Source organism: Clytia hemisphaerica, unplaced genomic scaffold (genome assembly GCF_902728285.1).
Source record: "Clytia hemisphaerica strain Z4C2 unplaced genomic scaffold, Clytia hemisphaerica genome assembly, whole genome shotgun sequence".
NCBI classification, from domain to species: Eukaryota; Metazoa; Cnidaria; class Hydrozoa; order Leptothecata; family Clytiidae; genus Clytia; species Clytia hemisphaerica.
In genome coordinates, this window is record NW_027104441.1 from 120531 (window position 1) to 145457 (window position 24927).

Genomic DNA, 24927 nt, shown 5'->3' on the forward strand with positions numbered 1-24927 from the left:
AGCCCTTCCCAAATTTCAATAAATATCAAAATTTTGGGAAAATTCATCATGCGAATGACGAAATAATTAAAATAAAGTGATTTTCACGATTTTCGAAAACCTGATTTTGGTACAGTCAAAAAAAAACATGTCCATAATCAAAAATCCCGAATTAAGCACCATCCATCCGAGATGAATGATTACTATTGCAAATTAGCATCTGAACTCACCGGCAAACCTAACGAAGAATCAACATTACCAGATAATATCGAAACGATAGATGACGAAAACGCGTTTAAAATTCATCATGTCACTTATGATGAAGTATGTCAGATCTTAAAGAGCCTGAAAAATGACTGTTCTTGCGGCTCTGATAATATCTCTATTCGTTTTGTAAAACCGATATCGGAATTCATCACATCGCCACTTGTCAATATCATCAATAACTGCATTGACAAGAAAATCTTCCCTCGACAATGGAAAATTGCTCGCGTATGCCCTATTCCGAAAATCGACCTACCTATCAAAGACTATCGCCCAATATCGGTACTCCCTGTGCTCTCGAAAGTCTTTGAACGAGTTATCTTGCATCAGCTCTGTAAATTTATTGAAGATAAAGCTCTCTATCGTCAAACGCAGTCCGGGTTTCGTAAAGGACATTCTACAACTACCTTACTGATCAAGCTTCGAGATGACATCAAGAAAGCAATGAGCAAAAGTGAAGTAACTCTTTCCATTCTAATTGATTACTCCAAAGCCTTTGACACAATAGACCATCTTAATCTCTTGTTGAAACTTCGAGATATGAATTTTTCTTCTGATTCTCTACAAATCCTATCGAGCTATTTATTGGAGAGGAGACAGTATGTACAGGTTGAGGATAAAACCTCTTCATTAAAACCTATGTATTTTGGAGTTCCACAGGGTAGTATATTAGGCCCTGTGTTATTCAACCTTTATGTCGTCGAGCTTTCAGATCAAGTAACATCATCCAGTATTCAATACGCTCACGATACCACCCTTTACCGTCACTGTAAACTCAAGGACTTGCAGGAAACCATCAAGGATATGGAGAAGGATGTTGAGAACCTTCAGTCGTGGTCAAAAGACAGTAACCTACTATTTAATAGTGACAAACTACAACTCATCATTTTTCATTCTCAACGCTTGAGGAATTTTCCAAAAAATCAAAGCCAACTATTCCGCTACTCTGGCCGATCAATCGAGCACAAAACCTACGTTAAATTGCTTGGTGTCTATCTTGATCATAACTTAACATGGTCAACACATATCAACGAAATCATCAAATCCTCTCAAGGAACATTACGAGCACTACGAAAATTCAGTCGCTTTACTCCATTTCATGTTCGCAAGACTCTGGCTGAAACGATGATATTATCCAAGCTTAACTACAGCAATGTTGTCTATGCGCAAATTCCAAAGTACCAAGTAGAACGTCTTCAAAAGATCCAAAACATTGCAGCTGGGTACGTGCTTTCTCGATTCGCTACTTTAAATGACGTAATTCAACTAAATTGGCTACCAGTCAAAGAGTACATCGAACTTAACACCGCTAAAATTGTTCACAAGTCACGTCGAGATAAAAATCATCCCAGTTATCTAAATGTCGAATTCTCTAACCCTAGTAAGAAGCTTCGCTGTACACTCAAAGAACCAAGGATCAAAGTTGTTAATGATGGTACATTTCAATGTCAAGCTCGTTGGTATGATGATCTGCCAGAAAACATAAAATCTTTAAAGACTCTAGAAGAATTTAATAAAGAAGCTAAAAAATATTATTTTGATAAAGCATTAGCCAGGGTTTTATCCCTGTGATTATAATTAGCATTATAAATATTTTGTTACTTTAATTATTTATGTATTTTACGGTATAAATATTTTTTTTTCTTTACTGACTTATTAATCTTACAGCCTTTTGTTTACCGTCCATGTTTTCTTGACTTCCAGCAGGCCTAGCTCTGTACCTATATCTCATCCTTAATTCAATTTCTTGCCAGTCCTGTGTCTTTAGCATTCTTTAATTACATTTTAAATCAATATAAAAATTTTACTATATTTAATAATTTAATAATTTATATCTTTTGCATTTTCATTTTTATAATTCTTAGTTTAGACGGAAGAACAATTTTGTAAAAATTGAAGTCGAATAAATGTTAAATAAAAAAAAAAAAAAAAGTATCATTGATTAAGGCTCTCTTTTTTCTTATCACTAAAAACCCCAAGCACTTTCAATCATGATTCGGAAAAGGTATTGCTGCATTTTAAGTACTTCAAATTTTTTCTATTTTCTTTAAGTTTTTGTTACTAGGTAGTGCTACTTTTTCAGAAAACTGTTGACATTGAAAGATTTTATTATTTATTTTCATTATACTTTCAGCTGTACACTGCGATGTGCTCACCAGCTCGCGATGAAAATGCAAGCTATGTTGCGTGGGGTCATAGTACAGTATGTAACCCATGGTATGACTTTTGTTATTCTTTAATATTTCTTGTTATATTTGAATTTTCACTTTCTGATAGGGTCAAAGGTCAGGTCATCTGATCAAAGTCTAACAAAGACTGAATTTGTGTTCATATTGAAAGAGAAGCGTACAGGGTTTGCAAACAAGAAATACCTACCTTAGGACATCATCAACACGTTAACCGATATGGTCATTTTACTATAAATTACATTAATCTTTCTTTTGATGTTTTTATTCAAAAGGAGCAGCGGCGGTTACACGTAGCCGGGGTGAAATTCACTACGGTCTATAAAGAAAACACTGTTTCTGTATACACGTATTTAGGCGGGGTGAAATCGTTTCTAGGCGGGTTGAACTCACCCCGGGGTTGATTTCACCCCAGTCCTGAGGACCGGTTGTTTCGTGCAAAAGTGCTCGCGAGCAAAGTTGATGCTGAGGCTCTTTTAGCCCAGAGATACCAGAAAACAAGGGACTGTCAAACTCTTAACTCAAACGTAGACGATGATATCTTTGCTTTGCAATGTTTCTTGAAAGAACAGCCTCCATCTGCAATCTCTCAAACTCTCGTTTTTGGGCCAACAGTTTCACAATTAAAACTGAATGAATTTGCATTGGCAGAAGGCTAAGCGATAATATTGTGGTGATACTAGAAATTAACATCAATAAGCTTTTTCTATCAAGAGGAGCTATCTTTCCTGCTCGCGTGTGAGAGACGAAAGAGTTTTTCAACGCTACTCGATGTCGTGTACTGATAAAATCTAAAAGTTATGCATTATTAGGTTTTCACGCCGGGGTGAAAATAAGTTAAAATTTTCACCCCGGATTGAGAAAAAGGGTTTTCACCCCGCCTTTCGCCGAAGTGTATCCTAAAATGATTTTCACCCCGGGGTGAATTATTTTTCCATTTCACCCCGGGGTGAATTATTTTTCCATTTCACCCCGGGGTGAATTTCACCACGGCTACGTGTAACCACCGCCTTTTTCAGTTAAATTACAGTTATGGAAATCATTTTGAGCTCAACTAAATGCTTTTGTCCATATTGCTTGCGCGTAACCGATATGGCTATTTCACTTTAAATTACTTTCATCTTTTATTTTTTCTTTTCATTCAAAAGAAACACTTTTCTGAGGATGTTTTAGTTATTCTGAACTCAAAGACATGCTTATGTCCATACTGGTTGCGTCTAACCAATATGGTCATTTTACTTTAGATTACATTGATCTTTCTTTTGTTGTTTTTATTCAAAAGAAACACTTTTCTGAGGATGTTTTAGTTATTCTGAACTCAAAGACATGCTTATGTCCATACTGGTTGCGTCTAACCAATATGGTCATTTTACTTTAGATTACATTGATCTTTCTTTTGTTGTTTTTATTCAAAAGAAACACTTTTCTGAGGATGTTTTAGTTATTCTGAACTCAAAGACATGCTTATGTCCATACTGGTTGCGTCTAACCAATATGGTCATTTTACTTTAGATTACATTGATCTTTCTTTTGTTGTTTTTATTCAAAGAAACACTTTTCTGAGGATGTTTTAGTTATTCTGAACTCAAGACATGCTTATGTCCATACTGGTTGCGTCTAACCAATATGGTCATTTTACTTTAGATTACATTGATCTTTCTTTTGTTGTTTTTATTCAAAAGAAACACTTTTCTGAGGATGTTTTAGTTAAATTACAGTCATGGAATTAATTCTGAACTCAAAGACATGCTTGTGTCCATACTGGTTTCGTCTAACCGATATGGCGATTTTACTATAAATTACATTGATTTTTCTTTGGATGTTTTTATTCAAAAGAAGCACTTACATGTTTTTTCTTTTATAAGCATAACGTTTATAAGCATACGCAGGCTCAGTTTTTGGCACCTAAACAATGGCTCTATTGTTTGAGAACAATAGAATGCTAAGCATAGTGCGAGCCTGATATAGGTGCAGGCACTTGCTTATAAAAAAAACAACATGTATCTGGAGGATGTTTTAGTTAAATTACAATCATGGAAGTTATTCTAAACTTAAAAACATTATTCAGTTCTCCCTCCAGGACAAAAGTTCATCCACCTCTCATCTTATTATTATTCTTCGTCTTCCTTGAAAATAGAAGAAATTGTTTACATATTTCTCATAAAAGTAAAAAAAAAAAATCTAATTTCTCAAAAAAAAAATTACTGTGAGTTTAATAATTATGGTAAAAAGTCATCTTGGACGAGGTCGGGACGGCTAGTTTCATTTATTTCGTTAAAGTTGCTCAAGCTATAATTTGAAATTTTATATCCCCCATATTACGACGTATTGTTTTCTTCTGATAATTTGAATACGAAGTTTTATAGATTTTCAAGAATCCTTTTAGTTCATTAACTTTCGCGACTTGCTTTGTTAAGAATTTTTAAAGAAATATTTGATCTCCAAACGTACTTTCGTACACGTTAAAAGGTTTTAGTTTTACATAAGTGTCCCCGTTTCATATCCGTCACATGTAGTATATCAGGCCGTTGTCTCCTATTGTTATATTGTGTTTTTCTTTCCCTCTCTCTGACCAATCTTCCCTCCACATCCGTGTCAATTCAATGTGAAAAAGCTTGTGAATTAAAATTGATGAGTGAGCAAACGATATCAATTTATTTAAAACAAAACCTTTAACCCCTACAATTAATTCCGAGGTGTTTTTAATGTTTTCTTTGCATTTCAAGTCTTCTATTATTCTTTAATGACACTCCTGATAAATACTCTTCCTTGACAAACAAACAAAATTGTTTTAATTACTTTAGGCGTACAAACTTTCGCGAGCAGAAACTTTCGCGAGGACGAAAAATCGCGAAATTTATGACATTTACTTTCGTGAATTTAACTGAAAAATATTTTCCGCGAGCATAAACTTTTGCGAATCAAGACGTAAAATTGAGAATTTTTACATGAAAAAATGGGTTAGAGGGGCAAATACTTCTTGGATTGGCTTGAAATATTTGTCTTTTGACTTATTAGTATTTTTAGCAGGCTAAAAAGTGCCATAAAAGTTACATTTTATTCAAAGTTTGAAGTTTTACAGATTTTCTATTTTGTCAAGAATTTTTCACGAGCATAAACTTTCGTGAATGGCCCTTCCTAGAATTTTTAAAGACATTTACTTTCGCGAAAAGGACCAAAATTCGCGAAAATCGTGAAAGTTTCTGCTCGCGAAAGTTTCTACGCCTAAAGTATTTTGATATTTTTAGGGCGGAAGTGATTGCTAAGGCAGGAATCGATGAAGAAATCATTTATGCTGATCTAGGTAAGTTTTGTTAAAATTTACGTAGTTGTTTTTTGTGTGAAAATAAGTGTTTCTGCATATAGTTCGCGGAATGATTGTTAAAAATGTACATTATATCACGTGACTTTTGATCGATCCCATTGAATATGAAAGACTTCGCTAGTTTAGCTGGAGACGCAAAATAGTTTTAAATCAAGATTTTTCATCAACTTTTGAATACAAAATATTGGTCATTGTTATTTCAATTCAAGATTCATTGACAGATTTAAGACAATAGAGCAAGTACGTCGGAAACATGCGAAGGAGTGCAACGCTCGTTAAAAGACAATAAAATTACAATCACAAATCTCTTTCTCTGATTAGTTCGACATGGGCTAAAACCGCCTATTAAAATCAAACCAAATTTTAATATTTTTTTCAGATCTTCAACTTGTCGAAACGGTCCGTCAAAGCATTCCGACACGCCAACAAAAACGTCACGATGTTTATGAGCAAAGTAAAATGTAAACACACCGAATAATCCGTTAATTTTAGATTGGTAAGAACAGACACTTTAGTCAAATGTTTTTTTTAGTTTCTTTGGTTTATTATGGATGTGGACACATTTTCTCATAAATACGCGTTGTAGTACACTGATAAAGGGTCATTGCGTAGGAGCAAGTGCCAGAAAAGCCGAAAATACGCGAGCAAATCAGTTCTCTTACCAAGCTCTAATTAGATGTATTACCAATATGTAATATGCATGTGCTTGGGGATTACGTAACATCATTTCAGAAGGATAATTTAGAAGTTTCAATGTCTAGAAATTACTATGAAATAAATTTTTACCAGTTTCATTAATATATATAATACAAACAGTAAAATGATGGACAAAATTTAATTTTGAACGCAACAACTACCCATAAAAACCATTACGTTTATCCATGTACTCAACCCACAACATATAAAAAAATTTCGTTGGTCCACACAGACAACGATGTACAGGGCACTTAAACTTTATTTAAGTCCATGATCTATTTCATAACTCAGCTTTGGATTTATTGTTTACCGTTCAGGAAGATTCCCGAACTGATGATTCACCGGCTGACGGTTCCCTGACCAACCATTTTCCGACGGATAACTCCCTGACAGAAAACTCCCCGACCGGACAACTCGGGAAATCGTACGGTCGGGGAATCGTCATTTCAAGGAATCGTTCAGTCGGAGGAGTGTCTGGGATTCTTAGTGTTTTTATGGTAAATGTTTCTTTGTTTTTCCATCTTTGTAATGTTCCATTTATTCAGGTCCTTGTATTTTTAAATTGTGTTTCACAGGCAATATCATGTAAATGTCGTTGTAAATGTCTTAAAGGCTTTTAAACTCTCGACAAGACATTAAAACGTTTTATCAATTTAGGTCAATCTTTCGGTGATGGTTCTCAGAATTTACAGAACTTTATCCACGCATCCCAATTTTTAGTGGCGTGGCACCATTGTTGTGGAAGCAATGCTAAAAACCACATGATTGAGGCTTTGGACTTTACACCTTCTTTTATTCTGCATTGATGCCATGTTTTGTTTTGGAATCTTCAGGCTGTCATCAGTTGAAATCGAAAAATTCATTCCGACTATCTTTTTTACTTCGCTTTGTCGACGGTGTGTCCTATTAAGATAGTTAGAAATCAATTTGAATAAGAAGTATAAAGGGTTTGACGTGTCTGTGTCTGTAGATTTGAAATTCATTTTTCAAGTTGTCCAAAAATACTAGCAAAAGGAAGGGACGAAAATTTTATACGGTTGATTTTTGTGAAAATTCATTGGATTTGGAATGCCAAAAACCAGTCTATAAAAACAGGGTCATGGTTGTGATTTGTTATAGAACTCCCGCCTCACACTAGTTTAGACTGGAGTCGTTTATAATGCATGTAATACTAATAATAAACACAAATAATGATACGGAATTTAGTTTGTATAAACGACTGGAAGAATCCGGTGTTCCAGCCTTATAGATACCGGGCCTAGCTACGCAGAAACTTGCGTAGCGAAAAAAACAATTTATTAAGCAACAACAAACACTCAAAATAAAATCAACTCAAATGAAACATTATTAACACACAAATCCACACACATTTTATTTTCAACAATTTTTTTTGAGCGGGAAAAAATTTTAATTGCGATATTGACACTTTTTTTTTGTTTGGAGTTAGTGCACAAAGGTTTCTAGACGACTAAAATTTACTTTTTTGCTTTATTTCTAATATGTCTGAATTAGTCGTCTAGCTTGCTAGACTAACACTAGTTTAAAATCGTATTAACATTGAAAGGTGTTGAGTATATGTTGGCTAAAAAGATTTCACACATGACTGCTACGATCTTTTGGGTATTTTCCCCCAATACCTCACAATTTCTTCAATTTTTGACAGATAGCTTTTCCTACATACCACAATAACCATAATAACCATAAGAATCATATTACAATAACCAGAATAACTAGAATTTACTCATTTCGTCGCAATTTTTGTACTTACATTGTTCTTAGCTTTATTTTCTTCAGTTGAATCGTCCTCTTTATTTTCAATAATGGTTTTTGTTTCGACTTTTTTCTGTTGCACCTCCTGCCTTGCTGTTTCTGTCGCCTGGATAAAGAAAAAGGTTTAATCCAACTACTTCAATGAACATTTTCGACCGTAGTCGCGTGGTCAGGCGCGTGCCACTTTATTATTTAATTTACCACCCTAAACTCGATCCAATCCATTTTTTTACACTTTTTTCTATAGTCTTAAGGCGCGAAAAAAAGACTGGGACAGTTTTAGGGTGGTAAAGCAGAAAAGAATGCCCGGGCGACAATTGGCGGCTACGGTCGAAAAGGTGTATTCTGCATCAAAGAGATAACATATTGTCCTGATTAAGCCTAAGAGCGAACCTCGCGAAATTAAATTTAATCACAACGTAACTTCAAATGTTCAGATATTTTCTATTTAAAGTGCGCGTTCACGCCCCAACTAAGAAAAAATAATGACAATCTAGACTTTTTCATTCGGACGGGGTCAAAAAAACAGGGCAGCACCTAGGTCGCGGCGCTTCAAAGTAAGACCTACCATAATAATGCCCGAAAAGTTTAAAACTGATCTCATATGTTGCAAGTAGAACTATTGATATGTTAAATACACAAGTATCTTAGCACCTAGTCAGATTGTCGACTTTCCTTCTCGAAAATCACCTGACAAAGTCTTACCATTCTATTGGGCGACGCATGTGATTTACTTCGTGCTTTCCAATTTGATTGGCTCAATAAGTCAGGATTGTTGAATAGACTTTCAAGCTGTAAAATTGGAAATGCATCTTTATGAAACTTGTTGCGATTACATAGAATGCTGATTTTTCTAAACTTGGTGCTCAAAGTTGCACCATTTTCTCTCTGGAGGTTATGTACTGTATGGGTCATTTCAATCAGATTGCGTTTTAGGTAGGATGTTTAAAAGTTGTAAAAATGTAAATTTTCTTTGTTGCCCAACCATAAATCTGAAACCATTTTGGCTCTTTCATTTTGATCAGTTCACGGGTCTAATGTACTTTTTTTTTTATTAGTATTTATGGGAAATTTAAGTTTGAAAATAATGAGCCAAAATCAGGAAAATTTGTTGATACCCTTATAAAAAATTAATAATACCTCATTCATCCCCATTTGACTTGTAAAAGAGACATTAGAAATTCGAGAAGCTGGTCGCGTCTCCTGTTTACTGCTGATCGTGGTTTGGCTTGGGAAAGTGTTCTCTCTTCCAGCGCTTAGCGCAGGAGATGGGCGTTCTTGTGTAGGTTTTTCGTCTTCAATGCCTTTTTCCACCCTTACAGGTGTGGTGCTGTTTGATTTGTCGACGCTGATATCGGTAATATCAGTGTTGGTACTTTTGACGGATTTTGATTCGGCGTCACTTCCTACAAAACAGTGACGTTGTTTTTATTTCATTATTATTGTTTCGTGATTTCTTTTATGAAAAAAAACCATAACTTAATATTTATAAAACTTGGCCTTCTTTTACAATAAGGTACATTTTCCGGCCATCTTGACCTTAAATTTTTCAAAATTTCCCCTTCAAGCCAAACCTGTGTGCCCACATGATGTAACAAAATCTCAGCCACCCCCTTCCTCCAATATCACCATGTTTCTTTCGGCACTGGTTCATATTGAAACTAAAAACCTAATCCTTGTACCTGTATCATTGATATTGCTGTTACTGGTCACGCTTGCCCCATGCCCCCTTTTCAACGAATCAAAAGTATCTTCGTCTTTAGTTGTCATAGCTACGAGATTCGTTGTACTGGAGTCTTCATCGTCTTGATGGTTTTGATTTTCATCCTTATAAAATATAATTACATGTAATAATTGAGATAAGAGTATTCTAACTCACTTGAACTCGACTGGGTAATTGACCGGGTTCTGACTTTAGAAATTTTGATATAGTTGGCCACCAATCAGCCACCTGAGTATAGGAAAACCTTGATGGAAAACTGAAAAAATCGTGTGGTACCTCGTTTTTAGGTTTATGGTGAACAAGCACTGTCTCTTCGATTGGTGTGGGCGGGGGCGTTTCAGTTGTTTTAACAGGTCCGCCCTCCGAAGCTTCTGTTTCGAAAGGTTGAACGACATCTTTTTGTGGTGTAGTAGGTGATATATCATGGGTGAGTTTTTGTGGTGTGTGTATATGATGGTTGTTCTGTTGGCCCAACCCATTGAACTAAAGAATAAATAATTAGTTAAATGACCCATAAAATAAAAAGCCCAGACGCTAGAACCTAATATTCAACCATTTCTATGCAAGAAAAAAGAAAGGTTTTCAACCACCCTTCTAAAGACGAATTTAATTCAATGCTTGCTCTGTTTAAGGTTAATATTTTCCAAAATCTAACAGTAATAAATGTTACTTTCCTTCATAATGAATGCCTATAACTGCAGCTTTTAAGCTAAAATAAAACAAGTTTGAATACCACTTTGAATACCGTGCATTACAGCTACAAAACATTCAATAATTGCATTCAATATGCATGCAATCGACACGAAATAGGGCCTAAGAAAATCATAATTAAAGAAATTATTATTTTACCTTGTGGATCTTCATACTTTAAGTGAAAAAAAAATGCACAACTACTACCCACATGTATTTCTTTTCTGAAATGTAACTGTCTTCAGGTCCTACTCATTTATACTTGCGAAAAAATCAGAGAGACAAACACTACCTAGAGAAATTTGTTATTGTATTAGTATTATGTCGTGGTTTTCACAATTTTCTCCGCACGGGTAAATTTTCCCTTTTCTCAAAACAAAAATGACCTTAAAAGGCGAAAAATACTTTGAAAAAGCATCTTTTGAAATTTTGATTTGAAATTAGGAAACTTTCAATGAAAATGTACTAACTCCCACTCAAAGGTGACTTATACAACTATCTGCTTTGTCTTTTTGCCATAAAAGGCTATATTGCTGCGACCCTATTTTATTCTGTGCTCATTCAATATGAATTTTGGTGAGCTAATACTTGCTTTATTGCAAATGAAGATGTTCGTTTATCTATTTTCTTTAATTTGATAATTTAGGCTTGAAATTCTACGGTTTTTTTTAATGGAAAAAAATTATTTCTAATCAACTGATGAATGCGTCAGCAAAAAACTGAAAGTTTTGAGAAGAAATAAACCGTTATTTTTATGTACCAAGCTCTAATCCTCTCTAATCAAGTATTGAACACTCTTAATTGTGCAGAGAAAACGAGAATAAGAAAGAAATTATCAGTACATTGCAGTGTTTTCTGCATTCAACACACATTTTAACCCTAATTTGGAGAATTTTTACCACTTTAAGGCGTCTTCTTACCTCTACAGCTTCTATTCTTCCCGTTTGCTCTGTTTCTACATCCTTTAGATTCTGATTGCTGACTTCCTAAAGTGAATGATGACAAGATTTCTTTAAAGGTATAATCAGATGGTGTTTTAGATATTTCACCTGTATATTTTGTTCCTTTGTCTTGAGCAAAATGTCCAAATATTTTTTAAAGTTCTATTTCAAAGTTGGAATATGACAATTTGAAATTACTAAAATTGGGCTCTGGCAGGTTCTGACACGGTAATAATTAAGGACCTGTAACTTACATGTTCAAGTGGATCCATTTTAATTGCACCATCATCATTCTGGTCTTCGTAATATTCGGTCTGGATGTCATGGTAACCATTATGCTTGTACATCTAGATTTAATCACAAACGAAAACTGACACTAGCTGTACTAGTTTAATTTATTATACAAAGTTGATTGATGAAGAAACTTATATGCGCTTGGATTTTCATTGCTTTATCAAAATTCAGTCCTTTGCTTTTTGCATAACAATGTCGGCTTTGTGTTATGTTTATAAAGTTTATGCTTATATGAAAGTTGCTCAATATATCTCTTGCACTTTTGAAAAAAAGATCTAAGTTAGAAAGGTGTTAATAGAATATTCGGCTTCATTGACAAGCTCAAAAATGTTGGGTAAAACTATCCTTAGGCTACGCCTAACTGCTTTTTATAGTCAGGTAATCCAAGAGTTTGGATAATCTTCAAATGTGGTCTTACGTGACCTACAGGAGATTCAATTCGTTAAAAGCTTAAACAATAGCATGTTTTATGTAATTTATTCCACCTAGTCGGGAAAAACGTATGGACAGCTTCCAAAAGCTTTTTGATGGAAGTTTTGAATAGATTTTGGAAAGGGATACTTACCTCGACGTATGTTATAGCATACATGAAGAATGTAATAGCAGACTGAAAAAAAAAACAGAAAATCTTTCTTTAATATGCTCTAATTCGAACCTCTGCTATTTGAATCTTTCTCTAATTCAAACTAAATTATTGGTCCTCTCAACTAGAAATTAGTATAAAATAAATTTCTGTAATTCGAATCTTTCTTTAAATTCGAAGAAAATTCTTGGTCCCTTGAAAACCGAATTAGAGAGATTCAGCGCCCCGTAACTACCCTAGTTGACACAAGCAATACTTGTTTAACCCTATTCATACAGGTTTTTAGGGGCTGAACTAGGAGGGTTTTTTTTCTTGTACTACCCCTTAACTTTTGATCTGATTGTTTCTTTGAATGAAAGTTTCTTAGCATATGAGGTAAAAGTAACAAAATACTTTTTTAAAGAGGTCACCCATTCATCAATTTGGGGCTAATTTCCATGGTGGTGATATTCTTAACATATCCTTATTATTTTTGTGGCCAAATTTAATCATGAATAAGTTCTTATAGAGTGCATTCTTGTATGATCGTTGAAAAGCGATCTCTGTAAACCATTGTTACAACATACTGACCTTTAGCGAAGTGACGACACCAAACAGGGAATGGAACGTTTCTTCTTTTGGATACCAAAATGTGAGAACGAGACAAACCCATAACATGGTCTGTAAAACCAACATCACAATATTTGTCCTTGCAAAATATCTGAGTTAAAAACAATGACGAATGACGTGATTTTTCATATTCTAGCCATCTTTGACTTTGAAACAACGCTTTTATCTCAGAAATATCGACACTCACTGTAGTGAGTCTATACACGTTATGCGCGCTATGTTATTAACTAAGATGCCTGGTACATGCAAAACAAGATTATGGAAGGGGCACTGACCTTGGAGGCCAACGGGGACGTGCCGCTGAAGTTTGAAAAATGGACCCTGTCAGATATTAATATTTGTTGAATTTGGGATCCTGCAGAACTAAAAATAGATAAATTTTCCCATTTTCACCCTGAAAAGTGACCAAAATGACCAAAGGTAGACGAAAAAATTTAAACATTTTCTAATGTCCACCCTATAAATTTAAAAAAATTACCAATAGTCGACCCTTTCAGATACATATTTTGGATATTAGTAAATTTGGAACCTTGTCGGATATCTTCAGAGCCTAAAAAAGGGACATTGGCCAGCGGTACGTCCTAGTACTCAAGTTTGCCTAAGTGCTCCCCCCCTGGACTTGAACTAAGAACTTAAAAATATCTGATATTGACAGTGATTCTAAGTTCTACCATATTCATTATAAAAGTCCTAGAGATTTTATTTATAATACAAACGCCTCTGCTACCGCCTACCTTAAAGAAGCAAGCTGCAGATCATTTTTATTCTTCTTGTTGCAATATAAATTGCTTGATATTATGAATTTCATGGAAATCTATGAAAGAAGCGTAAAACGTGTTTATATTTCGAGACACGAAATACAGTTGACTCTCTCTAATTCTAATTCAAAATCTTCGAGTGACCAAGAATATTTTTTTAACGAATTCGAGAAAGATTCGAATTACAAAAATTTTGTACTAATTTTTAGCTGGGACAAATATTTTGGTTCGAATTATAGAAAAATTCGAATAGCAGAGATTTGAATTAGAGAAAGTTGACTGTACATATTTCTCATAAATTTAGGCGGAGGCTCTGCAGCAATTTTTAAATTTAAATGTTAAATATTTTCAAAATGTTTTAATACGCTTACGGTATTTTACCAACCACCAAAAATGGCTCCATATTTTAAGAGCAGTCGGCTCAATCGACTGCGGTAGTGTGTTTTAGAGTCCTTAGATATTTTTAACTCTAAAGTTTCGACCATCGAAGCCTTATGTGGTTTGTTCTTATAAAAAACGTGTAATGGTAAAAGATTCTCACTGCAGCCAAGCAAACACACGGAATAATCATAAGCCAAATGATATGATCCGAATTCCAACAATTGTAATAAGCCAAACTAAAGAAAACATAGTAAATGAGATGTAAAGATGGAAATGTACATATTTTGTAATGTCGTTTTAAGAGCAGACTACAATTTGTAAGCTAATTCTTTTGTCGCATAAGTGTAGGTTTGAAATCTCAATGCTATACTCGGGAGGAGTTATTTTTATATGAAAGCTTTATGTTTAAAAGTTACTGACCTTAGATTAGTTCCTTCAACTAGATAACCAATCATGAGTGAGATAAATAAGAATGGTAATGGAAAAGCTGAAAAGGGAAAAGAAAGAATATGAGTTGATGTAAGTCAGTTTGTTAGGCCAGTTTGGTACGGCTTTTCTGAACACGGCTTTATCTCCAACTTTTTTTTTAATCATCTTCCAGTTATCGTGGAGGTGAAAATTTTCAAAGTACCCGATGGTATTGGTACGATGAATATAATTTGAGTTATATTTAAGCTACTCCCAGCCTAGCCTGTGCTACCCTAGCCCCGGGGGGGGGGGGCACTCAAGGTAAATGACCTACCAGACGTTCGGCCCTTAAGGGTAGGTTTTTCTTCAGAAATTACAAAGCTGCACTGAACTGCACTGTAAGGGTAGGAAATTGTGATAAAAGGCCAATTTTTTGGTTAAATTGGCACAAAATTGGTCAATTTTGGAGGAAAAATTCCACGTTTTCTTGGAAAATTGCAAAAATTTTCGCCCTTTGCACTGTAAGGGTATGATTTTTCATGGAAATTCACTGCACTGTAAGGGTCGGATTTTAGAAGCCAAATTTTGGGCCGAACGTATGGTCGTTTTCAGATCGAGTGCCCCCCCCCCCGGGGACCCTAGCCTATACTAGACATCACCTGCGATTTTTCTACGCAATTAATTAGGGAGCATCCACTGAACATAAATGTCAATAAAAATTACCGAAAACGTAGAACATGACTTTGACTGGTAAAAAATCTTTGCATTTCTTTGACAACGTTAACCAAAGAACGTAATTATCAAAAGCAATCCATGCAAACAAGCTGATCATGATGTATTGAAAAATGATAACAATAAATCGACACAACTCCTGAAAAAATTTGGATAGTCATTACTTCAATGTTCTTGAAGTTGTGTTATAGGGGCTGGGTGCGAGTTTAACGAAATATCGTAAATTCGGATCCAATCCCCTTTATGATCCCCTTTATAGAGTTAAGGTTGAGTTGAAATGTATTTCTAGGTAAAAGTTGTATCTTAGGGGCTGGGTGCGAATTGAACAAAATATCGCAAACTCGGATCCAATCCCCCTTTTATAGTTAAGGTGTGGCTGAGATGTATTTCTAGATGACATACGAAGCAATCAAGAATTAATGTAAATACGTCATTTTTTATGTTTCCGTCGGGCATGGCCCCCGGCGTGCTAATCGAATAGAGGGGGCCAAAAAATATGTCGCCCACCATGGTCGGGCGACGAAGAAAATTTTCGACTTTCCACCCTTATTTCACTCCTCTAAACGGTATATATAAGATTTTGTATAGTAAAAGAAAATTACTTTGCAAAATATTGGGGGGAGGAGCATGCCCCCTAGCACCCCGGTGACGGGGGCCATGTCGTGATTGAAAACAACGGGAAGTTTATCTTTGTACTTACATTTTCAGTGAAATTTTTCAACCCAAGTACGATAATAAAATTAGCGATACATTGAGTTAACCCGTAATATTGCTTCATTCGTAATAGAAAATTCTTCTGTCTAAAAGGAAATTTGATGACTTTTTTATTACTTTATTACTATATAATGGGAGATTTTTTTGGCCCCCTCTATCCTAAAATTGCCTGGAATTCCAAGGGGGTAGGTCACAAAAGGTTGGACCTCCTCACAGGGAGTGCACGGTTTTTTTTTGGAAAAGCCCTCTGTATCAAAATGTTGGGGGGACTGGCTGGTGGTTTGTATCCTTGTCGACCTAAATAATTCCAGTAATGTCCAATACATTGGCCTTGTTATTTGCGTAAAAAATATCAAATAAACAAAATCTGATTGGCTGAAAACTGCTCACATTTTTGTCTAATCAGAGACTTTGTTGGCTTTGTTTACTTGATTTTTTGTGATAATTACACGAAATCAAAACCTAGAGCTAAAAGTTTGAACCTCCACTCGTGTGTACTTACTTGTGACATAGTAGAACCAGGAAAGTTGCAAAATAGAACAATATCGATACACTTGAACCAACCACAGCCAGTGGTGTTAAGAATTTCGTCGTCATCGTGGTGATATTAAAGTTTCTTTAGGATTACTAGTTGTTCTTTTTCTTAGAATGTAAAGAAGACTATTAAAACAATTTGAAAGGCATAATACACCCCTGTCTCACAGCACCGGTGGAACCTTTCCTCATTGGGGATAAAAATTCCCATTGAAATCCCAATGAGGATAGTGGAGCTGAGAGATAGTAACGAGGTAGTTGAAATATTTATTTTCGAGCGATTGCATCTTACCTTAGACTTTCTGCGATAACTTATATACAGAAACTTCGCTAGGTTGCTTTTGGTCCCCTGCCCCTAAAAAACTGATTGTCAACTCTCTCCTTAATTCGAACTTCTATTTTTCTTAAATCCAAATTTTATAATTCGAAGAATTATGAAAATTTTTGGTTTCTTGAAGATGGAATTATAGAGAGTCAACTGTACATCGTATAAGCTTTTGACAACCAGAACATTCTACAGTGGTTCTGTAATACAATTATACTTTTATTTGACTTCTTCTTGGACTTGATGGTGAAATATTTGCGGTTATTCATTTCGTATTTTCACGACAACGAACGAAACGAAACTAAAGATACCTTTATATATTGTATAGTTTCTTTCAAAAATCATTCTAAGTCTAACCTTGTCACCAATGTTTAACCACTATGGACTAGACGTCTGTGCTTTCTGTTATTTCGACCCCTAAAAAGTCCATTTATCTTTGTCTGTAATACGACAGTCTTTTTTTCCACGGGGAAAGATGAGTTTTGAATCAGAGGAGTTTTTAGATGATTTCAACAGGCGAAATGTATCAAGGCAAGCTAGTTAAGTGACTAAGATAAAATGGTGGAAACATCATAAGTAAAAGGCCATGTTGATTTCAGAAAATTTTAATATTGTAGTTGAAGTTCAAGTTCGACCTCACAAGTTCCTCTTTAGCTTCAAAATTCAGTTGACACAAAATTTTCACCTGCACACCGCATTAACCACCATTTGGGTGCATTTTCAAACAATGGATACCATATACCAATCAACCTCATACTTACCAAAAGAACCTTGTTCTTGCAGGCTGTATGACAAACTGTCCACCGATATAATAAATAGTATTACCCATTATGATGAACACAAAGTATAATAATATATTTCATTCTAGCAAATTATCACATTTTGATCTTTTGAAAATTTGCCTTTTCTTTTTTCCCCTTTTCACTTTTTTTGAAATTCTACGTGGTTCTTCAACAAAAACAACATTAGAAGAAAAATCCATCCGCTCCAGAAAAAACACCTGCCGAGGAGAGGGACACAGATACAAAAAAGTTCCCTACCAACGTCTTTCACCTTTTCTCTATGTGATCATATTATTCTAAGTCTTCGCTTTCTTATCATTCGTCTAAGTTTCCCCCTTTATATTGATCTCTGTTTGACAATTTACTTAATATATAATAACTTAGTTTTTCAAGACTTTCGCAATAAAAATTGAAGGTTCAATTTAAAGACATATGAGGAATGAGAAGAGAGGGCCTTGTAGCCTGTTCAAGTCTCCCTGTACAAGGGGGGGGGCGTACGGGGTTTCTGATTTCCGAAATTCCGAGCATTTTTGACCTGATTTCCGATATTCCGCAAAAATATTTCACTAATTCCGATACCGAATTTTTTTCTGTAGATAATTTTCACTTAAAGAAAAACTTGAATAAAAAAAGGAAGAAACACATACAGTACAGCTATTACACCCCGCGGACACCGCACGCTGCAAAGAGGTGGTACGACACAGAGACCAGAGGACACAAATTTCAGTTTAACCCCCTACCTCAAAAAATGAAGTTTGTAAAAGAAAGCGAGCGAAGCGGGCGCGAAAAATTTTCCTTGACGCCTTTTGCTTTAAAAATCCACCCTTTTGTTCCCTAAAAAGTGTTGAGAAGAGTTTTCCCTGACTTTAGAATGGAAAGGAAATATCTTTTTGACCAAAAACGTCAAATTTTTCGTGTAGTAAAATAAATTATTTCAAAAATAACCCGGCCCAGCTTTACAATAGTCAAAGTGTGTTGACTTTAAAAAAATAAAAAATAGAGATTCAAAATTGACTGAAAACCATCAATTCAAGGCATTCTGAAAAAAAGCTCCCGAACTTTTCCCTGACTTTTTGAGAAATTTTAACGAAATTCCCTGACCTTTCCAGGTTTCCCTGACTTTTTCAAAAAACAACCCATTTTCCAGTTTTCCCTGACCGCTGGGAACCCTGTTATAGAACTGGATTTTCATCGTTCCGAATGATAGGTGATGATTTGACTCTAAGTAAAATATTAACGCCTTATTATAAAAATGTTGACCTTCTCACAAAGCCCTCGAGGCATCGTGCCATTCATCGTACCAGCTTTGGTCCGTTTTGAAAAAGCTTCAATTTTTCACTGCTTATAAAAGGTCCGCGAATGAAATAAGATTGTGTTGTGGAGCAATCTATACCTATACCCATAATATGTTTTTAATCAGAAATTCCACCCACAAGTTAAGTAGGCTGGATACAGAAACTTAAATAAACTAAATTAAAATCCTCAATGGGTAAAGGTAGTTAAAAGAACTACAACACCCCTATCAACAACTTGACAGATCGACCTATACCTATCATATGTGCGCGCGAACGCCGCTAGGATCTAGCGCGCGCTTGTGCTTGACGTCATTGATTCAGAAAGCGTCTTTTGTGGATAGAAATTAGTGAGGTTAAGTCCCAAATTGGTAAAATCACGACCATGAAAATTAAACAGGCTAGTGAGTTTCAACCAATCAAATTTCGTATTTTTTCGTCCGTCATCGTGATTATCCTGGTATGCTTAACCTCAGTATTATTTCCGAAGCACACAATCGGATACCGAAAAACCGAAAGTAAAGCTCTTCAGACCGAATTTCCGCAGTAAAAAAAGTCATTTTTCCGAAACCGAAGTCTTTTTGGATTCCGAAATACCGAAGTGTTTTGACGTGATTACCGAAATTCCGCACAAAAACAAGCCCATTTCCGCAATACCGAAATCTCGTACGCCCCCCACTACAAGCATATCAAGGGATATCAGTTGAACGGAGATGGGAAATAAGCTGTGTTAAATTTTCTCTCTGTTACATAATTGTTCAAATTGTCTCGCGTTTGTTTTTTTCTCAGCATTACCACACAGGAGTTTACTAGACTGTCTCTGTTCATGATATGAATGACGCATTGTTTTAACATACACGTTTTTTTTTCTATTAGAACATCTAAAATTTGGCTGAGCCTGGATGTGCTTATTTTTTTAGCAATTTTCAGCCTGAAATGTTCTTAGATGCGTTCTTAAATTTTCAGACTACTCTAAATCGACAATATCATGCAAAATAAAGAGAACTTAAAATTGGTAAAATTTGGACAATATTTGACTCTCGATTTAGAAAATCCATTCCTAAGTTTGTTTAAAACTGCTTGAAAAGAGGAAAAAATTGTAGTTTCTTGTCATTTTTTTCCAAACTGAGGCTGGGCATGTTCTTACGATGTTCTTAATTTTTCGACGAATTTCAACCTCAATGTTCTTATAAACTGGGTTCTAATAAAAGAAAAAACGTGTACCTTATCTGATATTCCGATTGCTGATTGGTCGTCGCCCACTCTCAAACTCTAAAGCAGTGGGATAATTTTCCATCAGAGAGGAATGATAGTCGGCCTTTGATGGACCGCATTACTAGTCGGGTTCAATTGCCTTTCCCGTAAATACGGAATAGAATTTGGTTGGACCCACCAGAGCTTTAGCTTTTCGGTAGAGAATTTCTTCACCGGATGCCAAATAAACAACACCGGACATGACATATGCCACTCTTGGCGCACAAAACATTGCACAATGAATATCACGAGTAAAACCCGGTGAAAAAACATTTCGGTAGATGAGGGGAAATTTTTGATTGTTTTTGAAAGCTGGACTGAATCAGATGATATTATTGATGAAATATCTTCCCAATCTCATGGTTTTTAGACCGTCCTAAAAAGTTCCAAAAGTCTGTGACACAATCTGACGAGACTCTGTAATCCAAACCTTCAAATAATAGACCGCGATATCGCTTAACGTGAAAACTCAGATTTGATCCCCGAATATTGCCCACAATACTTTGCGCGGAAAAAAGTTCATGGTGAAATTTTTTCCGCACAAAGCATTGTGGGCAATATTCGGGGATCAAATCTGAGTTTTCACGTTAAGCCGATATCGTCTATTGAAACTATGGAATTGTGCACGCCCAATTTTAATTGCAACTGTTAAATCCACCTCTTGAAATATGATGTATTTGAAACCCAGTCAAAGATTCTCATTGGCTCAAGAAGGGTCTTCCAGACACACGTGTTCATACCGAATTTTGCCTAAGTGAACCTATAAGATCTTGTTGTTTTGTAAATCTATCTGTGCTTCAGATGATCTAGAAAAGTTCTATCTAACTAGACTGAATATCTTCAAACTTACTTCTACTTTGATTTTGATAGTATTCCAGATCTTCGATTACATGAGCGACTCTCTCTTTCTCAAAATGATAAGTTATGTTCAAGGAGCTACCCACTCAAAACTGTTTGAAGTGTCAAACTTAAGATGACAGAAGTCAAATTATCTCAAGTACTAATTTTTCTAGGGTGCTTTTCATTTAACACTTGAAAAACTCTTTGCTCTAACTTGTTACCCGGAGTATCAGAGGTTGAGTTTTCAAAGAATATTTCAAACTCTGAGTACCAATAATAGAAATTTTTGCTCTAACTTGTGTTGTGGAAGCGTGACAAAAAGCAAAACATTGCCGAAAATTATAAAATCTAATCCAGTTCGGCAAATTGCAGAGTTCCGGAGGATTGCAACCTTCCGCAACGTTTTGCTTTTTCGCAACGCTTCCACAGTGGTGTGCTGCAAGTCTACCAAGCGCTTCCAGCAACCGAAGCCTGTAAATTATAATTGTGAGCACCGTCTATTTTTTTTCAAAAAGACACAAGCAATATCTTCAAAATCTTCCCTATTGACAATGTAGACTTAACGTAAAGAATAATTAAAAATCCCTAAGTAGAAATGAAAGTTGGAAAGTTGACTTTGGATCGTTCTGCAAAATGCATATGATTATGAAACCTCATTCTCGTCCACATGCGTTCCAGTCTTGGTTCAATGCGAAGAGTTGCTGTTTGGGAGATATTTACCGAAAATTCAAATTCAAATTTTTAATTCTTTAAGATAGCCTTATCATGTAAAAAATCCATGTCGATCCAATGTGAAAAAGCTTGTGAATTAAAAATTGATGAGTCAGTAAATGATATCAATCTTATTCAAAAACAAAACCTTTAATATTACCAAACCAACAATTAGTACTATCTACTAAGCTTTAAAACCTGAGCAAAAAATCCCTGCTTTTCTCGTACAGTATAATTCAAGCTAAACCAAAAAAAATTTTCACAGGGATCTAATATATAAATAGTTTTGTTTTTTGTTGAAGGAGAAACTTGAAGCTTGTTTTAAAATTAATTCATCAACACCTTTTCTATTCATTGAATAACCTTTACAAACGTCTATAGATGAATGCTAGACTAAAGTATAGCATAGTAGCCCACACAAATAAAATGAAAAGATTTTTCCCTCTTTCATCAACAACAAATTATATCATATTTGCTCTTTTGTTTTGAATGTTGCCATGGGTAACTTATGAGCCTCTACATTGCAATCAGGAGCTTATAATATATTGTTACTTCTTGCTTATGGTTCAAGGATACTGTCAAGAACAAATTAAGAACATTTTAAGGCTTTGCGGACTATAAAACGCCCAATTTCTCAGGAAAGTGGGACAAAAAACACTCGCAAAGTGGTGAAAATAAGAACATGTTAAAAACATTTTTTAGACTTAAAACTCAAAAAGTCAAAAAATTGGGACAAAAACGGTGAAAATAAGAACATGTTAAGAACACTTAAAACTTAAAAAGTCAAGAACATCCGAAAGCTTTAAAAACTTTGGATGTTCTTATAAAAAAACGTAGAACAAAGAAAGAGAGGGGCTCAACTTTAGTCGACATTAGAAGAATACACTCTTTTCGAGATGCATAAATTTATTGTTGTCCTCGTTTTCAAACAGATTTCATTGCTATGAAATTATACATTTAAACCAATTTAAATTCCCAAAAGGCAAACATTAACTCTAAAACAAAAGTACTTGAAATTCAAAATGTCTCATGAGGTGTAAACAACACAATTATCATTGTGAATATGTAATTTTATAGCAATGAAATCTGTTTGAAAACGAGGACAACAATAAATTTATGCATCTCGAGAAGAGTGTATTGAATCTAAACCGAGCACTCACAAAGCTATTGCAAAATTTTCGCTAAATTTGTCTTTTTTTAATGAATTTGTCCGCTCTTTTTACCCCAACTGGCTGAAGAAATCTCGCTGTGAGAAAGGGGTGTATCTACCCAACCACAAACAAACAAAAAACCATCGTAGCAGCTCTACATTTTGCTTTAAGATTTACTTTGCTTCAAAAATCATCTCTTTTTCTCTTTCTATATTCATATTTGTTTCAAGGTTTCTCTAATTTTCTTTTTTCTTTCTTATTTATTCAGCTGTATGAAGAATTTCTTTTCTATGGTGGTCGACAAGGGACATCAAAAAATAAATTGATACCAAAAAAATATTTACGTCCTAAAACAAAATATCGATATCCCAAAGAAAAAAAATCGACACCCACAAAAAAATCGATCACCGAAAAAAGCAGCATTTGATAGATTTTGATATATTTCTTACACTTACCAGATCCCTTACTAAGTCCAAACCCTGCTAAGTTCTTTAGTGGCGGATCTGAGGGGAAAATTAAAATTTTTGACGAGGAGTATTTACAGCCTTTTAAGGAGTAATCGCTGAAGAACACTCACCACCATAAATTTTAGTGATACCCAAGATTTTCTGGAATAAGCTCAATAACTTATCAATTGTTGGGAACAATCGATATCCGGTCCTGGTTATCAATCGGTATCATTGATTTGAAAAATATTTTATCGCATAGGAGAGTCTTTTTTTCGGTGGTGAATTTATTTTTGATGAGCAACTTTTTTCTTTTTTTTTTTATAAGCAATTATACTTTCCAACGAAATCGGGTGTTTGGGGTTCGTTAAAGCTTTAAAATATTTTCATGGTATTTTGACCATCGAGCTATATAGTTCGTTCTTCTAAAAAATGTGTAATTCATTAAAGCGACTGGGTTCTAATGTTTATGTTTATGATTGACATTTGATTTTAACTTTTTGGGAGAAATCATAGTAAAATGTTACTTAAAGTATTTCTTAAGCTAAGATCCAAATTCAACCTTAAAAAGTGGTCCCGAAATGGCATTTTTAGGCTCAATTAACAGATTCGATCATATCGATATTCTGATCATATATTCTTAATTACTATGGATACTTTTATAGAGTGTATTCTTATAAAAAATCAACTGTAAATATCTGCCCCTTGAAAGTTGTATTTTCTGTTTAACGATGAGGAAAATAGAGATGAAAGCCATGCTATTAACCCTTTTAGCATTAGGGTGGGCAAAGAGGCCCCCTCCCCCTAGGCTGCTGGCATCCACTAACGGATTCGTGCTCCTTATAGAGGATGCTTAATAAGCTATATTTCCTTTGTCCAGAGATTTGCCGCCTTTAGCCGATATACGGCTAAAGACATTTTTAGCTGGCGAGTGTCTACAAATATAACATTACGTAATGTTTAAATTTTCTGTGAGGCACCAAATCATAGATTGGAAAATATATTTGGATTTTAAAAAAAAAGTAGGCGGAAGGAAGTTTGCTTGTTTTTCTTCCTCCTTTCTTGTTTAATGTGGAGATTTTGTAAAAGATGAGAAATTAGATTTATTGAATTTAAGTGCCCTGATGTATCTTCTGTGTGCACCAACAAAATTTTGCTTCATAAAACTCCATTTTGATGCTTTAATTTGAACTTGCATGAGTGTATAATTTTTTACCACACTGGATTCGTTGACCACTTTGGCTCCAGATAATTGTTTTGTCAGTTCTACAGATATGTTGCAGATTATTTCAAGGTATTCTAGTTATGTATATACAGTACATTTTGGGGATCATATTGAATATTTCTGACATTACTTCTTTATGATTCCACAAAAAGGGAGTGTTGTTGTGCCTTCAACAAGGGCCTTTAAATGTTAAAACAAACAAAGAACTTTTCTTCAGCTTTGGCATTTCACTTTTCAATACTGTGTGGTCTTTGTATTTTTTCAGGTACTTAGCTTCAATTCTTTGAAGAGGTTGGAGTGTTTCTGGTTGTTTT

The 24927-nt window shown here is 34.9% G+C and overlaps 2 protein-coding genes across 2 annotated transcripts in view; one reads left to right on the forward strand and one right to left on the reverse strand.

The window, feature by feature from the left end:
- Positions 1–24927, forward strand: part of LOC136820835 (omega-amidase NIT2-like) — a 63226-nt gene that overhangs the window by 31559 nt on the left and 6740 nt on the right. Inside the window, exons 8-10 of the mRNA XM_067077070.1 lie at positions 2378–2460; positions 5678–5733; positions 6134–6250. Coding sequence (XP_066933171.1) covers positions 2378–2460; positions 5678–5733; positions 6134–6219 — 225 coding nt within the window. The 3' untranslated portion in view covers positions 6220–6250. The remainder of the gene's footprint in view (positions 1–2377; positions 2461–5677; positions 5734–6133; positions 6251–24927) is intronic.
- LOC136820833 (protein IWS1 homolog) lies at positions 6843–16699 on the reverse strand. The gene is made up of 16 exons (XM_067077067.1): positions 16556–16699; positions 16040–16139; positions 15331–15478; positions 14620–14686; positions 14360–14435; positions 13795–13874; positions 13022–13151; positions 12434–12475; positions 11829–11921; positions 11554–11619; positions 10220–10426; positions 9903–10047; positions 9361–9626; positions 8926–9012; positions 8219–8326; positions 6843–7353 (listed from the first exon to the last, which is right to left on the reverse strand). The coding sequence occupies exons 1-16, from the start codon at positions 16648–16650 to the stop codon at positions 7291–7293; spliced, it is 1773 nt and encodes a 590-aa protein (XP_066933168.1). The 5' UTR covers positions 16651–16699; the 3' UTR covers positions 6843–7290.